This window comes from Hypanus sabinus, chromosome 10 (assembly GCF_030144855.1).
Source record: "Hypanus sabinus isolate sHypSab1 chromosome 10, sHypSab1.hap1, whole genome shotgun sequence".
Classification (NCBI taxonomy): Eukaryota; Metazoa; Chordata; class Chondrichthyes; order Myliobatiformes; family Dasyatidae; genus Hypanus; species Hypanus sabinus.
The window spans coordinates 152,423,452-152,441,972 of NC_082715.1; the positions used below are offsets into that span (position 1 = coordinate 152,423,452).

The 18,521-nt window shown below is 40.5% G+C and overlaps 1 protein-coding gene across 2 annotated transcripts in view; it reads left to right on the top strand.

The window, feature by feature from the left end:
* Positions 1 to 18,521, top strand: part of patz1 (POZ/BTB and AT hook containing zinc finger 1) — a 63,688-nt gene that overhangs the window by 21,175 nt on the left and 23,992 nt on the right. For both annotated transcript variants that reach the window (XM_059983270.1, XM_059983271.1), the window contains exons 2-3: positions 12,978 to 13,041; positions 13,515 to 13,686. In XM_059983270.1, coding sequence (XP_059839253.1) covers positions 12,978 to 13,041; positions 13,515 to 13,686 — 236 coding nt within the window. The remainder of the gene's footprint in view (positions 1 to 12,977; positions 13,042 to 13,514; positions 13,687 to 18,521) is intronic.

Genomic DNA, 18,521 nt, shown 5'->3' on the forward strand with positions numbered 1-18,521 from the left:
ACTGATCAGTCAAACCAGGAAGTGTCATGGGTTGGTAATACTCATTATGGTGATTCTTTTGCAATGGAATGCAAGGAGCTTCCTGGCCAATAGCCAGGAATTCAAGCAGTTTATTAAAGAAATGGTTTTAAAACTGGATGTAGTGTGTATTCAGGAGACTTGGTTGAAACCAACTTTAGACTTTGTGGTATATGGATATACAATGATAAGCAAAGATAGAAATCTAGGGGGAGGAGGGGGTTGTGCTATATTAATCAAACAAGGTATACTATATAGGGTACTGGAAAAGGGAGATGATCAGGAATACATAGTAGTGGAAGTTTGGGAGAGAGGAGAGAAAGTGGCTATAATTAACTACTATAATCCATGTAAAAGGTTGGATTTGGATAGCCTACTAAAGGTACAAGGACAAAACAGACAAAGTGTGTGGTGTGCAGATTTCAGTGCTCACAGCACAATGGGGGGGGGGGGATTCATTTACAGATTCAAATGGAAAGGTAATTGAAGATTTGATGGAAGGAAAGGGAATTGGTGTGTATGAATGATGGTAGAGGAACAAGGATAAACATAACAACAGGAACTGAGTCAGTATTTGATATAACATTAGTGTCTAATAGCTTGGCTGGAGTTAGTAACTGAGGAGTTTGGACTGCTTAAACAGTAGGCAGCGAACACTACCCAGTTTCATGTTCAGTGGGTGAAAGAGTTGAAGTAAGATCAGGTGGTGGAATCCCAAATTGGGTGTTTGGAAAAGCAGATTGGGGTAAATTAAGTGAAGAAGCATTTACAAGGATTGACATTTCTGGAAATATAGATGAATTAAACAGTCAGGTGACTTCAGCAATTATTATGGCAGCAGAAGGATTTGGCTGACGAATGGAGAAGGGAAAAAACAATGAGTTAACATCCAGATGTGTTAAACAGTGGGAAGAAACTGATGATATAATTGATGAACCATTTACGTTGGCAGAGATGGTGAGAGCAATAAAGAGATTGAGACCAACCTCCCCAGGGAAGATCTGATATGCTATGTTATTCTAAAAAATCTAGAAGGAGTGCTCTTGAAGTTGCTGCCTCTTTACAACAGAGTGTGGGAGGAGGGAAGATTACCAAGTGCATGGAAAGAAACAGTAGTAACTCCAATAAAGAAACCTGGCAAGGATCCGTCAAAGCCCACTAGCTGCAGGCCAATAGCATTAACATCAAATATATGCAAGATAATGGAAAGGATGATAACTGAAAGATTATCGTATGAGCTTGAAGAGGAGAATGCTGGCAAGTTATCAGTGGTTTTAGGAAGGGAAGGAATTCCATGGAATCAGTGATAAGGGTTTCCGGTGACATCATCGTCGAGAATGGCAGCTTAAGTCACTAGCTCCTCTGGAAAAATGCGTATTAAGCCCCGTTAACCCATCAAATATAATATTTTTTGAAAAATATTTGAACTGAAATGAGGGGCAAGAATGGGGAAAAGGAATGGAAATAAAAAAAGCGACATTGCAGAGCCTGCAGCCTAGGGGAGTGCAGCGAGCGGCTCTTCGACCCGACCGCGTGCTAGCGAGGCAGACGCTGGGCCTCATTCAGGCGAAGTGGCGAATATCTTCGAAATCCTGAAAGAAATAATAGAGGTCAAGAAAGATATAAAGCAGCAGCTCTGTGATATTAAGTCAGAGCTCGCCAGCGTCAATCAAAAAATAGCGGTGGCAAAGACACTCGAATTGAGAAGGTGGAAGATCGCGTACAAAACGTGGAACGGATACTGGGTAAGACAATAAAAATATTACATCACCAAGAAGGTAAACTGCTTGACCTGGAGGAAAGATCATGGCGGAAAAATATCAGAATCTACAACATTCACGAAGGAGCAGAGGGCTCGTCTATGACGGAGTTTGTCAGAAAGTTACTGTGGGACGCGCTGGAGCTTCCCTCGGCTATGAAGCTGGAAGAGGAAAGAGCCCATCGTGCGCTCATCCCAAAACCTACCTGGGATAGAAAGCCACGCTCAATAATAATTAAATTCCTTCGGTACAGCACCAAGGTGGAGATTTTACGAAGGGCCTGGAGTAAGAAGAGAGTGTTTATCGATGATAAATTAATATATTTCGACCAAGATTACCCCCCTCCCCCACGGTCCTCCAGAAACGCAAAGAATGCTCTGAAGTAAAATGAGTACTAAAGCAAAATAAGATTAGATTTCAAACTCCATACCCTGCTAAACTTCGAATGTTTTATAACAACGGGACACGGTCGTACGAGACAGTGGAAGAGGCGACTGCAGACATGAAAGCCAGAGGGTTGCCTGTCAGCATGACCAAAACGAGAGAAAGCCTGGCTGAGGAATTATCCCACTCCGCTTGAGAAATAGTGTAAGAATTGAGAAGGCAGGAGACGGGAGGAGGCTGAGAGAAATATATCAGGAAGAGACTGGGCGTTTCCCAAAGACAGTCCTCACCCCCTTCAGAAGAGCCATAAGGTTTGTCTAACTTTAAAAATGTTGAGAAGCTAAACAGAAGCAAAAGTAGACGGTGATATACCTATCTCGAGAAATACTTAATATAATGTGGATTTTATATTACTTAGTTGTTATTCTTTATTCGCTCACTTACTCCTTTTTCCCCAACAAAATGAGAAAAAATATGTGTGTGAGTGTATGTATATACATATAATGTGTGTGTGTGTGTGTGTACATATATAGGAGTACACAGGGAAATCTTTTCTGTGTAATGGATTTGTTCACTGACTTTTATGAATACTGCAACTCACAGGTAGGAGGGGCTATCCCCCACAGTTAGACATTTCCTCCAGCTCAACGCAGGGTCATCTACTAGAGACCTCAGCCTTGGAATCACACGTTCATTGCCATTTTTGTTATTATTTGCGTTTCTTGGTTCTTGTTTATTCAGGGAGTAGATCGATTAAGTTTTATTCTAATTTCAATGATACATTGACAGATAAATACAGATGGCTAAGGACAAGGTAAAATTCATTTCTTTTAATGTTAATAGGCTATAAAATCCAATCAAACATAAGAGAATTTTATCCAAAATGAAAAAAGAACAAGCCCATGTAGTATATTTACAGGAAACTCATTTAAGTGATAATGAGCATAAAAAACTAAAGAGAATGGGTTTCACTAATCTGTTTTTCTCCTCATATAAATGAGGACATAGGAGAGAAGTTGCTATTCTTATCTCAAGTAAGGTAAATTTTGAAAAAGTATTTGAAATGGGAGATAAAGAGGGCAGATATATTCTGGTAATGGGGAATATAGACAGCAATTCAGTTACTCAGTTGAATATATATGCACCCCCAGGAAGTGATATTGGTTTCTTTAAGAAAATTACTGATATTATGGTAACGGAAACAGGTCTCCTGATATGTGGGGGAGACTTAAATTTACAATTACAACCAAACTTAGACTCTTCCAATAGAAAAACCTATGAATCAAAATCTTTACATAAGAAAGTTCATACACTTATTGAGGATGTTGGTTTAATTGATATATGGAGGGACCTTTTCCCTGACAGAAGGGATTATTCTGCTCCCCATTATTCATTATTCTGCTTCCCTTTTTGTATATACAAGAATAGACTATTTCATAACATTTGGAAAAGACAAAGACAAAATAAACACCTGTGGATTGGGACAATAGATGTAAGTGACCATGCACCTTTATCTTTATCTGTTGATTTTGACCTACAACCAAAGAATACTATTTGGAAGCTAAGTTCAAGTCTACTCAATAATCCATACTTTAAGGAACAAATTAAAAAAGAAATTGGTCTCCACTTAGAATTTAATGATAATGGAGAGGTTTCACCTCCCATTTTATGGGATACTCTGAAGGTGGTCTTAAGAGGGAAAATTATAGCAATTTCTTCATATAAGAAAAACTTAAAGAATAAAACATTGGAGGAATTACAAAATAGGCTGAAGGAACTAGAGAAAAAACACATTGAATTTGGCACAGGATACATTAGGGGAAATTAAAAGAATTAGGAATGAAATAAATAATTTGGCTACGCAAGAAATCAGGAAGAACTTAATATTTCTGAAACAGAGACATTATGAAAGTGGATCGAAATCTATGAAAATACTGGTGTGGAAACTGGAAAAAAGATAGTGGAAAATACAATTCATAGAATTAGGGACCCAAGAACGAAAATGATAAAAAATAAGCTAAGTGAAATTCAAGAAGCTTTAGAAGTGTTTTACGAAACTCTATATTCCAAAGTTCCAGGGGGAAGCATAACCCAAATTGACGCCTAGAGTTACCCACTTTAAGTGAAGAACTAAATAGAATGATGACTACTGACATAACTGAAGTTGAATTAAAAGTTGCAATTAGTACGCCATTTGCGGCCCTCAGGGTGGGGTCCCAGTTCTCCGTTGCTGGTGTCGTAACTGGGAAGATGCTGATCTTGGCTCCGGTGTCGACCAAAAAGCGGTGTCCCGACTGTTTGTCCCAGACATACAGGAGGCTATCCTGATGGCCAGCCGCCCTAGCCATCAGCAGCAGCTGGCCCGGGCATTTCCCAGGAAGTTGCAAGGCGGGCTACAGCAGTGAGCTTCTGTTCCCCACCACTGGTGGTAGAAGCACCATTGGTCGTTGGCCTCCGCACTCCTACCTTTGGTTTTTGTGGACTCTGCTGCCGAGCCTGGTCTGATCTGCTGTTGGGCACGTGGCTTGGTGATCTGTGTGACGGACGCCCCACTCACCTTCTTGGCGTTCCACAGCACATCTGCCTGGGCCGCCACCTTCTGTGGGTCAGGCAGCTGCTCTAGGAACGCCTGCTCAAACATGAGGTAGGGTTTGTGTCCTTCAGCCAGGGCCAGCATCTCGTTCATTAATGCCAACGACAGCCTGTCTCCCAAACCTTCCAGGTGCAGTAAACAGGCAGCTCGCTCGTGCTGTGAGAGTCCAAAAGTCCTTATGAGCAGGGCTTTGAATGCTGTGTATTTGCTGTCCTCCGGGGGCGACTGTATAAACTTAACCCGTGCAGCCGTCTCCTGGTCGAGTGAACTCACCACGTAGTAGTAACGTGTGGAATCCGCAGTTATCTGCAGAATGTGGAATTAGGCTTCTGCTTGTTGGAACCATAGGTGAGGTCCAGAAGCTTGGCAGTTTTAACGAAACTGCATGAACAGATGCGGCGTCGTTCATCTTCGGTCCAAATATCATTTGAGCCATCGGGGTCACCAATTGTAGCGGTGTGCTGCACACAGCGCTGGAACAACGACATGCAGACGGTGAGTTGCGGTTGCGTAAAAAGATTTATTCAAACTTCGCGGCCTCGCTTTTAAACCTTCCTGTTTCTGCCCTCCCCGGGCAGGAATGCTGTAGTTTATATATTCATAGTCATATTATTTATATATTTATATTTATATATTCATATTCATAGTCCCTTCCCGCACATGGGCTTTTCCCCTTGCTGATGAAGAAGGCCTGTCGCCCTTTTTTGGGCCAGCCTCTCTGACGGCACGCGCCATTTTGTGAGCCAGTTCGAGTGTGCTGGAAAGTGGGTCACCACAATACTGCTCAGTGTGTTATATCTCCTTCAGACCCTACCAATAGAGATTAATCAAAGTCAATTCAATGAATAGAACAAGATGCTATCAAGGTATATTTGGCAGGGTAAAAGGCCTAGAGTTCATCTCAAAACTTTGCAATTAGCAAAGGAAAAGGGGGGATAGGGCCTACCTTCTCTTAGAGATGATTATTTTGCAGCACAGTTGAGAGCTGTGATATGTTGGTGCAACTCATCATATGACACTCAATGGAAAAACATTTGAGGAGTAGGGACTTCCAATCCCCGTACAAGCAATTTTGGCTGATAACAACCTGCAAAGGTGCATAAATACTATTGATAACCCATTGGTGAAATTGACTCTTAAAATATGGAAAACTACTATAAAAGAATATAATCTAGAGGGAGATATTGCAATTCTTAAATGGTGTGCATATGACTCGGATTTTACACTGAATAAACTAGATGCTGGATTTAAGGACTGGAAGCTAAAGGGATAACAGTTCTTTGCAACATAACGAAAGAAGGAACTCTGTTCAGTTTTGAAATGCTTAAAGAGAAAGACTTATTAGAAAAACAAGATTTTTATCGGTATTTACAGATGTGACAATATGTTAATAAGATGCTTTAAAATGTAGCCAAGGCAAATACATGCTTGATAGAGCTCTTTAGAAAAGCATATAATTCAGATAATGGTAGTAGAATCATTTCAAGTATGTATAAGGGGTTGTCAAATCTTAAAACACATTTGACTTCTTACATGAAAGCAAAATGGGAGAAGGGGGGATAAGTTTATCTGAGGAAGAATGGACAACAATATGGAGATAGCAATGGAAGTGTACCAGTTCACAGAAAAGGAGCGAGTTTGGATGGAAAAACTTGATAAGATATTTTATTACAGCCTCTCAGAAATCCCATTATGATAGTAAGCTCCCTGTTTGCTGGAGAAATTGTGGAAATCAAAATGCAAATCATTATCATATTTTTTGGGACTGCCCTGTTATCAAAAACTATTGGAGGGGGATACACAATGCCCTACAAGACATCTTTAAATGCGAAATACCCTTAGAGAGTAAGACCATATATTTTGGGTATATATCTCAAGAATGGTTGAAAAGAGATAAATATTTATTGAATATACTGTTGGTGGCTGGTAAAAAGACTGTTACTAGGAAATGGTTATCACAGGAGAGCCCAACTTTAAATGCATGGATGGAAATTACAATGGACATTTACAAAATGGAGAAGATAACAGCATCTGTTAATCATAAGCTGGAACAATTTGATTCATACTGGGAAAAATGGTTTAACTACATAATGCCTCATAGGCCTGATTTTATTCTCACAAATCAATGAATCTGTTGTACAAAAAAGATCACTCCCTACTTGTACATAGTTCTTTTGCTTGTTTTTTCTTTCCACTCTTTTCTATAAGTGTATATCTCAGATAAATACTTTGTGGAGATTTGTGATATATATGTACAATGTCTGAAATACATCTTATGGAAATGTTTGTTTGATGGTGAACTTCAATAAAAAAATTACAAAAAAAGGACTCAGTGATAAGGTTAGAGACTGAAATAAGAAAGGCCCAGGCAAATAAAGAGTCAGTAGTTGCAGTGTTTTTTGACATACATGATGTGGAAGGAAGGATTGTTAATTAAACTGCACAAGATGGGGGTTGGTGGGAGTGTTTTTAATTGAATAAAAGGTTTTTTGTTTGGTAGGAAAATTCAAGTTTGGATTGGGTCAGAATTATCAAATCAGTACGTAGTTGGAAATGGTACACCTCAAAGTAGTGTGATTAGCCCATTACTTTTCATCATTATGATTAATGATGTTTTCACAAAGGTACCAGTGGATATAGGTAGGTCACTTTTTGCGGATGAAGGGGCCTTGTGGAAAAGAGGCAGGAACATGGAGCATATAATCAGGAAGCTGCAAGGAGCAATTGATGAAATGGTGGAGTGGGATTATGATTGGGGATGTAGATTTTAAGTAGAAAAACTCAAACTGTATGTTTCACCAGGAAAAGAATTTAGGTAGGGAAGAAGCTAAGGATGTAAGGGATAGAATTAGAAACGGTTGGATCATTTAAATTTCTGGGAGTTGTATTTGATTCACCATTAACATGGGCAGACCATATCAGGAAAGTTGAGGAGAAATGTAAAAAAGTAATAAACGTGATGCGATGTTTGACTGGTAGGGAATGGGGAGCAAGTTGTTCAGTGTTGAGGAGAATATATGTGGCTTTAGTAAGGTCTGTGTTGGACTATGGAAGTGTAGCACATGGATCAGCAGCTAGGTCTCTTATAAGGAAGCTGGATGTGATTCAGGCTCAGGTTTTGAGAATGTGCAGTGGGGCTTTTAAAACATCACCAGTATCAGCCCTGCATGTAGAATTGGGAGTAATACCTTTGGAATTAATTTGCAATTTGAGCTAATTTGCAGGGGCACAATGATTCTCACCTTGCTAAAGGAGTGTTGCAGGAGTGCTGGGAGAATGAGAGGTTTCAGAGGGATAACTTTAGTCAGGCAGGGAATGATATTGCTAAAGAATGTGGAGTGTTTGATCTAAGGATAAGTCCTTAAATAGTTGATCCGGTTGTAGCTCCATGGAAGATTGTATGGCCTGACATAGACTGGCATTTGTTGCAGGTAAAAAGAAAAGGAAAATATAAAACTGATTGTATTTAACTATCATGTGATGGAAAAGTATAGTGGTTATACAATCGGCCCTCCTTATCCGTGAAAACCCGGAAGTGCTTTTCCAGCACTTGTTGTTCGAGCATGTACAGACTTTTTTTTCTTGTCATTATTCCCTAAACAATGCAGTATAACAACTATTTTACATAGCATTTACAGTGTATTAGGTATTATAAGTAACCTAGAAATTATTTGAAGTATATGGGAGGATGTGTGTGGGTTGTCGTGGATCGGGATCGAAAAAATCGGAAGATCTCTTACTCAGTAAGTCGGAACAGGTATATCCGATATTACTTAGCGTCAGTTAGTCAAGCATTTGTCTTAGTATATAGTATATATTTTACCTTTCTATGCATATAAAACACTTAAGAGCGTATGTTTCAGCGCCGGGCTCAAGAACTTCTTCCCGAGTTCGATCCAGTGACAGGCCGCTATCGAGTGTGCTCTCCACGGTGCCGGGTTGATGTGAGGATCAAAAACCCAAAATCCCAAAACCCAATAATTAAACCACTGTGTTGTTTAGTAATAATTGTAGCTTTCATCGGGGCAGAGCCTTTCTCACTTTATCCTTTAAAATTGTTCCAATCGTTGACCGACTGTAGCTTAGCGCTTTTCCAATGACCGACGGCATTTCACCTCTTTCTGATTGCTTTATTATTTCCACTTTATTTTCAATCGCGATCATGATTATTTTCACGAACACTGCGGATTCAGAGTTCTGCTGCTGAGTCCTAATGTCCACTGCACTGAGACAGGTTAAATAAGGTCTGGGGTTCCGCTGGGTCCTAAAATCCACCGCATTGAGACAGGTTGAATAAGGGACTTGAGCATCCGCGAATTTTGCTATCCGCGGGGGGTCCCGGAACCAATCCCCCATGGATAAGGAGAGCCAACTGTACTCAGATTTGTACGGATGGTGCTAAGGAACCTGAAACAGGAGTGACAGGGTTTGGGGTGTCTATACCAGCAAAAGAAATTGGAATCAGCAGAAGAACATCTAATAAGTTAGGAGTGTATACAGTGGAGATGTTGGTAGTGTTGGTTGCGTTGCGATGGGTGGAGAAAGCTAGACTGATCAAAGCATTGATATGCTCAGATTCATCTCCAGTACTAGCAAGTTTAAGGTCTTCTCACTCAAACAGCTGGCAAGATGTACTTTATGAAGTCCTTCAGTCAGTCACAAGACTTGCAAATCAGGGAGGTTAGGCTAAATTTCTATGGGATCCAGCTCATGTAGGGGTGAAGGGGAATGGGAGGGTGGACGAGTTGGCAAAGGGGGCATAAAAGAAAGTATAGAAATGCACATTAGTATCAGCAAATCAGAGGCTAAGTGTGTAATCTGGGAAAAAAGTCATCCAAATGTGGCTAGAAAGATGGGACAGAGAGGGGAAAGGGAGGCATTTATATCAAATACAAAAGATTATTACAGGTACTAGGGTAGGCAGTGGATACAGAAGAGAGGAAACTTTGTGAACTAGGTTAAGGCTGGGGCATTGTGCACTAAACAAAACATTGAAAATGATTGGGAAACACCAGACAGGATTGTGTGAGGAATGTCAGGAAGAGGAGTCAGTAGAACATGTAGTTCAGAGTTGCAGGAAGTATAGGAGACAGAGAGAGATGATGAGAATTAATCTAAGGGAATTGGGGATGCAGGAATTCACATTAAAAGGGTTACTGGGCGTGGGTGAGAGAGCACAGGACAGGGTACTTTCAGCTTTCTTAAGGGATACAGGGTTTTTTTTTAATAGGAAATGATGGATAAGCAGGAATAGGGTACTAGGATGGCCAAAGAAGGAAGGATAAAGTGTAGATTAGGGTATGTGTGTGATTGGGTGAAGGGATTTAGAATAGTGGTCACCAACCTTTTTAAGCCCAAGATACCCTACCTCAACCTTAGTGAAAGGCAAGATTGACCCCAGATCGATTAGTTACATGCATCGCACCGGGGCAGAAAAGACCAGAAGTAAAACCCCACAACCTGGAAGTAGAAATAATGGGGTTTTTTTTAAATACACCCTTTTTTTGCACCATGGACCGGTTTAATATTGATAATATTCTTGCGGACCAGCCGACCCGGGGGGAGGTTTGGTGTTAAACACGACGGGAATACAGCGATACTTGAAGCAAGTTCCTTATGTCCAGTCTATTCCGCAACTTAGTTTTTGCGGCTCTCGACGCTTAGCTGTTGTCCTGCTTGCTCACGTTTTTTCCACTGGAAAAGTCTCAACGGGTTTGTCTTTAAGCGCAGGGTGCTTGGTCTCAAGGAACCAAAGCAGTTTTGAGGGCTTCATTGCCTCATTAGACAGCCTCCCGCCCACCTTGGCCAGGTGCTGCTGGTCGTGGGTGGAATGAGAGGACAAGGTCAGGGCCAGAGGTCCCCGTACTGGGGTCGCAGCAGTCGCAGTCCGGAAAGAGCGACTGACCAAGCAAGGAGTGCCCGCCCCCCCTTGTAAGATCTATTGGCCGACAAAAGTTTGTTTCAGTAGATTGCAGCGAGGTAGCTGCTCTGCTACTTACGAAAACCTGAGCCCGAATTAGGTTGTCTGCGAATATTTTAGCACCAGGTTTCCCACGAACATTTGGTGTGCTAAACAGGTTTATCAATCCGTGCTCCAGGCCTGTACCAACGGCAAATCTCACCGGCCGCACGAGGCCAACCAGTGATCCCTGGCACGAGGGTGTCACTGCGTTTAGGTGACTGATGACCTCATGTGGGTAATGACCTCGCGTGCATTCAAGTTCAACAGTGGGTGTGACAGGGAATGAGGAAAGGTGCAAATGACTCATCGTTTCCTCATTGGGGTGGTTGGGGACCAGCGCGTGGCGGGGGAGCTACATGCATGCACACTGGGCAGAAAGAACAGAACTAAAACCCTGCAACCCAGAAACAATCTCTCAACAATATTTGTGTATTTATTTTTCAATTTTTTTTCGGGATCTACTGGGGGAAGTCTCAAAGATTGACCAGTCAATCACGATCATTGATTTAGAATGTTGGCGACCACTAATTTAGAATGTAAGTCTATAGTCTAATCCACACTCCGGAACAGAAGGTGGCGGTAATGCGCCATTAAGCTGAGTGCCAGCCGCCGTAAAACAAGAAGAAGGAAGGAAGGACTAGACTGAATTCCTGCCTCAGCAAGGACCTGGACCCGTTGCAATTTGCCTATCGCACAATAGGTCAATGGCAGATGCAATCTCAATGGCTCTTCACACGGCCTTAGACCACCTGGACAATACAAACACCTATGTCAGGATGCTGTTCATCAACTATAGCTCAGCATTTAACACCACAATCCTGATTGAGAAGTTACAGAACCTGGGCCTCTGTACCACCCTCTGCAATTGGATCCTTGACTTCCTAACCCGAAGATCACAATCTGTGCGGATTGGTGATAACGATCAACACTGGTGCACCTCAGGGGTGTGTGGTTAGCCCACTGTTTTACTCTATACCCATGACTGTATAGCTGGTATAACTCTAATACAATCTGTAAATTTGCTGATAATGCCACCATTGTTGGCAGAATCTCAGATGGAGACGAGAGGGCATACAGGAGTTAGATATGCCAACTAGTGAAGTGGTGCCATAGCAACAATCTTGCACACAGTGTTACAAGATGAAAGAGCTGATCGTGGACTTCAGGAAAGGTAAGTTGAAGGAATACATACCAATCCTCATAGAGGGAATTGAAGTGGAGAGAGTGAGCAGTTTCAAGTTCCTGTGACAAGTCTGCATGACCCAGGTTAAATTGTCAATTGGTATTCATACATGACATGAGACTGAGCGGAACAAGACAGCATTCTAGGGACTGTCAGGAACACGAGTTGAAAATCTGAAAGGGAGTGCTGATAGATCAGGTTATCAGTAAATACTTCTGGTTCCGCTAATTGTTTCAACGCATCAGATGATTTGTGAACAACCCCATTTGAATGATTCTAACGTGGAATGTGAGTTGGAACCGGAACATCATCTCATATAGAAAACTGGTGTGAACACGTCAGCAGTTGCTGAGAGCAAGGAGGTGTCACGGCCTCCATACAAGTAACCAAAAGCTACTTACCTGGGACACCAATAAATCCAATTACTGTGTAACAAATAATCTGTGCTTGTACCATTGTTAATCCCGGGTTGTTAAAATTTAAAAGTCTGCTCCCAATTTTCTAATGTTCTACTTTTCATAAAAGATGGTAAGGGTAAATAAATTCAAACAAAGCGTAGTTATCAAATTTCTGCTGCGTGTACTGGGTAAAATACTTCAGGGATCAGAAGTTCAGAGTCCACTGCATTCAGAAGAACATGAACTTCTGCGTGAAATAGACATTTCCAGTATCATCAACAAATTTGCTCCTGCTAAATCTAGAAAATTTAACTTTTAAATTGTAGCTTTGACATTTGAAATTGATACCTATGTGTAAGTAATACAATTACTAGAGTGTCAGACATTTGTTGTATTATCTGGCTGTATAGCAAATGGAAAAAATTGAATTACTTTACTATGCAAGTAAATAATTTATGTTTTAATACTTATGTGTTTTTTTAAAATTTAGAGCCCCTTTATAACATATGCATTAGCTTAATCCAGCCCTGCTTTCATGTTGCAAAAAATGATAATCTTTCTTTAAAAAATAAAATTTAGCCTACATTAGAGATTACATTAGAGCCTACATTCTTCTAAAGATGTGTGTGTCCAGTCTTACATTTAAATGCTTAGCTGACCTTCCATTTTATTTTTCCAGACCGGATCACTTGAATGGCCACATTAAGCAAGTGCACACAGCAGAGAGGCCCTTTAAATGTCAGGTGAGTTGGTGCATCAATAATTTGCATCATCCATGGAGATAGTAACTTAGGGTAACTCCGTGCCTCTCTCCAAAGCACGCGATGTCCTTCCACCACTGAAACTTGCTGCTGGATTTGATAATGGAGATCTTTGAAAAATGCCTTATTTATCTCCACTCAATAGATCCATACTCACATTTTTCTATGGGAGATTCTGCAGAAAAGCTTAATGCAGAACTTCCAACTCATAATATTATAGTGTGCACTTACTCAGAGATATAATTGCTTTCCCATCTCTACATGATGCTGAGGCCACTCTCCTGGGAATGAAAGTCTATTTTTCAGTCCATTCTGGTGGAGAGCTTATGAAAAGTATTAAAGGACATTGTTGTGCCTGTTTAATCACTACAGGTTGGTTTGAAATTAGACTCTTCTGTTGATAGTGTCAATTTAGTTGTCCAAGCAGTTACCTTACTGTCGATGTGTTCTTACAGACATGTGAGGCTTCCTTTGCTACCAAAGATCGTCTACGCTCTCACCTGACATGTCATGAAGAAAAAGTTCCCTGTCAGGTGTGCGGGAAATACCTACGTGCAGCCTATATGACTGATCACATCAAAAAACACAATGAAGGACCAAATAACATCTGCAACATCTGTAACAAAGGTACTTTCTAAACATAAAGTTAAAGGCACCAAATTATTGATTTTATAAAGGGAAATCTAAGTTGCTATCCTCTTCTTCAATTGGAGATTATCGCTGTAGAAATTCAAATTCTACTTATCTGATGTACCTAGTTGGTTTGAAATTTTTTAGATTAAAGGATGGGACCAATCTTCATGATTTTACAACATGGCTTAAGAACATGAATAGTTCTTGATTTTAAAATAAGGACAGAAGCAATAGATGTTTTTGTGGCAGAGATTTTGTCATCAACATCCAAGTAATTAGTTTAATGTGCCATAAACTTGAATTGTTTTAGAAATGCATGTTGTACTTCATAGTGGCACATATGCAAAGTATCTGTCACACTTTAAGCCCAAATGTATTTAGAGATTATTGAATGACTGAAAAAATGGAAACTCATTGACAAGTGTAACCCCAGGTATTAATTCAATAATAAAAAGGGAAAATAAAGTGAATTTTTCTTTAAAAATATTTTCAGAAAATGTATATGGCTATGGCATTAAAATGTTAATATATTTTAATTTTCAAAACGTGAGGGGAAAAGCTATAAATCAATAAATGTACCACTGATATAATTATTGCAGGATTACCTTGGTAGCTTCCTCCATTTTCTAAGTAGCATAGATATTTCCTGCCTAATGTCCCTGCCCAATCCAGGAGTTTTTCTTCTATTTTTTCTGGATGTTGACTTTGTATTAGACATTTGATCCATGTTCTCTGCAACATAATAAACCAGTCAGTGGATTTTTGAAACTATTTTCAGACAATGCCAATGAACCTTTTCCTTCCTTAATGTCCAGCATACTAGCAAATTTCTAGTGTATCCTTTAATAGAGGTGATTAAGAGTAGACCCCAAAAGACCATGACAAAGGAGCTGAATTAAGCCATTCAGCCTATTGAGTCTGCTTTATTATCCCTTTCCCATTAATTATTAACCCATTAATCTGCCTTCTCTCTGTAATCTTTTACACTCTGACTAATCAAGAGGCTATCACCCTCTGCTTTAAATGTTCTCAATGACGGCCTCCATAGCCATCTGTGACAATGAATTCCACAGATTCACTAATAAGAGAAAATCTGCAGATGCTGGAAATCCAAGCAATGCACACAAAATTCTGGAGGAACTCAGCAAGCCAGGCAGCATCTATGGGAAAAAAGTATAGTCAACGTTTCAGGACTGGCAAAGGGTATTGGCCTGAAATGTGGACTGCACTTTTTTCCCATAGATTGCTGCCTGGGCTGCTGAGTTCCTCCAGCATTTTATGTGTGTTCCACTGATACACTACCTTCCAGCTAAAGAAATTCCTCCTCATCTATTTCCTAAATGGAAATTATTCTGATTTTCTATTCTGATGATGTGCCCTCTGGTCTTAGACTCACCCTCTCTTATCTAGGACTTTCAGTATTTGATAGTTTCAATTGCGTATCCCCACATTCCTCGACACTCCAAGTACAGGCCGAGTCATCAAATATTTCAGGTACGTTGACGTTTTCATTCTCAGTCATTCTCATGAGTCTGCTCTAGACTCTCTCCAATTAAGTTAGGTTTCCTTTCTTCTGCCTCCCTCCCTTCTTAAAGAGTGGGGTACATTTGCAATTTTCTGGTCTTCCAGAACCATGCCAGAATCTAGTGATTCTTGAAGGATAATTGCTAATGCCTCAACAATCTCTTCAGCTGCCTCTTTCAGAACCCTGGGTGTAGTTCATCTGGTCCATGTGACTTATCTACCTTCAGAGCTTTCTGATCCCTAAGCACCTTCTCTTTAGTAATACTAACTACACTCACTTATGCCCCTTGACATTCTCAAATTTCTGGCATTTTGCTAGTGTCTTCCACAATGAAAACTGATGCAATAGACATTAATTTCATCTGCTATTTCTTGCCGCCCCCCCCCCCCCCATTACTACCTCTCCAGCATCATTTTCCATTGGTCCAATATCCACTCTCACCTCTCTTTTACTTTGTATGTCTGAAAAATGTCTTGGTATCTTTTATACTTTTTTATTATTTTTTTTTTGCACTACCTTACTTTCCCTTTTCTACTTCCTATTTATGATTTATAATTTAAATTTTTATTATATTTTCTATCGATTTGTACTCCAGGGAGCGTGAAGCGCAGAATCAAATATCGCTATGATGATTGTACACTCTAGTATCAATTGTTTGGCAGCAATAAAGTTAAAGTTACCTTCATATTTCATCTTTTCCTTCCTTATGGCTTTCTTAGTTTCCTTATTTTGGTTTTTAAAACCTTCTGCTCTCATTATTGATGGTGTTCCCTTTCAATCAACTTTGTCTAGCTCCTCTATCTTGACTCTTAATTCCCTTTACTTCACTGATACATCTGACTTTGATTTCTCCCACTCAAACTGCAGTATGAATTCTATCATATTATGATCACTGACGCCTAAGAATTCCTTTACCTTAAACTCCCTAATTAAATCTGGTTCATTACACAATCAATCCAGAATTGCCATTCCCCTGGAGGTATACTGGTGACCTGTATATAACTCCTATCAAGGTCTTTTTAACCTTGAAATTTCTTAACTCTACCCACTTACATCCTCTGATCATATGTCACCTTCTTCTAAGGATTTGATTTCATTTTTTACCAACAGAATCACATCACCCCTCCGCCTGTCTGTCTGTCCTTTCAATATAATGTGTATCCTTAAATGTTAAGCTCCCAACTGTGATGTTTCAACTGCAACTCAGTAATGTCCACAATATCGTACCTGCTGATCTCTAATTGCACTACAAGATCATCAGTGGTATTCGGTATACTGTGTGTATTCAAGTACCGTAAATTCCGGACTACAGCGCGCACCTGATTAAAAGCTCTAATTTTAGAAAGAAAATCAATTTTGTACTTGTACAGGCTGCACCAGATTTTAAGCCGCAGGTGTCCCACGTTGTAATATGAGATATTTACACAGATATTACACGTGAGGATTTTTTAACTTTTAATTAAATCCGTATGGTAACATAAACAAATACATATTGCAAATGCTTTTTTTCGAACAGTGCCTGTAACACAGCTACTTTTAAATATACATACGTATCGGTAACACACAAATTACGTTGCGTATACTTTTTTACTGAACAGTGCACGAACAACATTCCAATATCTCCTAACGACTGGTAAAAAAATATATATACTGCAGCCTACCAGGAAAAGTTATTGATCGCCTTCTTCATCTTCCTCCTGCGCACTAAAACCATCAAAGTCCTCTTCTTCAGTGTCCGAATTGAACAACCTCAGGATCGTCACTCACTTCAGTATCTTCGTTGTCGCTCTCACTTGAGCGCACGTGGTCCTCTTCATCACACAGCAGTCCAGCCTTTCAAAACCCGTTGGTGATGGTGGATGTTGTGACATGGCTCCACGCACTTAGGATCCACTGGCAGACTTGAGTTAAAGATGCTCTTCGCATGCGTCCTGTTTTGGTAAAGGATTTCTTGCCGCTCGTCATTCAAGCCTCCCACTCAACGTGCAGCGCCGTTTTTTTTCTGTGAAAAAATCCCCCTGGTCGCTTGGCGTGGCACTCTCTCAGCCAATCCTTCATTAGACTCTCCGTCATCCAACCTTTCTTATTGACTTTCACCATGATTTCTTTTGGGAATTTTTCCTTTGGCATTGTCAGCCGCTTAAAAATCACCATCGGTGGAAGCTTTAGTCCGGATGCTGTGCAGCTCAGAACACAAGTAAAATGCATTCTCTCATGGCCACTTGTTTTCAGTGTGATGGACGAGTCACCTTTTTTTATTAACAGTCCGAGTGAGAGGCAGGTCAAACGTCAAAGGTACTTCATCCATATTTATGATATCATCTGACCCGATGGAATTCTCCGCTATCTTTGTTTGAGTGAATGTGCAGAAGTAAGCAAGTTTTTCCTCGTGGTCGGGAGGGAGCTGCTGACACAGAGTCGTGCATACCCTGACAGACAGGCCTTTTCGTCTCATAAATCTAAAACACCATGATGGCCCACCTCTAAAATCTTCAATTTTCATTTTGGTGGCGATTCCTTCAGTCTGACCTGCACGGTGGAAACACCGCGGCCGCCTGCTCTCTGTGTGTTAACCCAGTCTTCAAGAAAGATTTCAAGTTCGGGCCATCTGCTATGATTACCTCTGAAAGCTTTTGTCGTCTTTTTGCATTGACTGTTCTTCACGCTGGTGTCTCCACCGTCTCACCATCGATTCATTTATGCCAAGACTATGTGCAGCAGCTCGATTTCCTTCTTCAACCGCCAGATTGATCGCCTTTAACTTAAAATCTGCATCATATGCTTTTCTTCGAGTGTTTTCCATGTTGATGAGGGTGAGTACAAATGACTGATTTACAATAATTTAATTGTGAAAGTGCGCTTGATTTATCGTACAATTTCATTGGACCTCTGTGAACTACTCATCAATTTTATTGGTCTACTGTTACGAGGCAAAATGTTTTTGGCGGCATGAAAAAAAAAACATGCATTAGCCGCACCGTAGTATAGGCCGCAGTGTTCAAAGCGTGGGAAAAAAGTAGCGGCTTATAGTCCGGAATTTACGGTATTATACCTTCGGTCCTGTATTAATTATTCTTTTTAGTTTTGCTCCCATGTTGCAATTCAACTCATCCCACTGACTGCAATTTTGCCCTATCATCTGCCAGTCCTGCCTCACAGTCGCTACATACTGCATCTACTTGTATACCAACTGCCCCATACTCAGACTTACCACTCTGGTTCCCATCCATAGAACCATAGAACATTACAGCATAGGAACAGGCCTTTTGGTTCTCCTTGGCAGTCCCGAACCATTTTTCTGCCT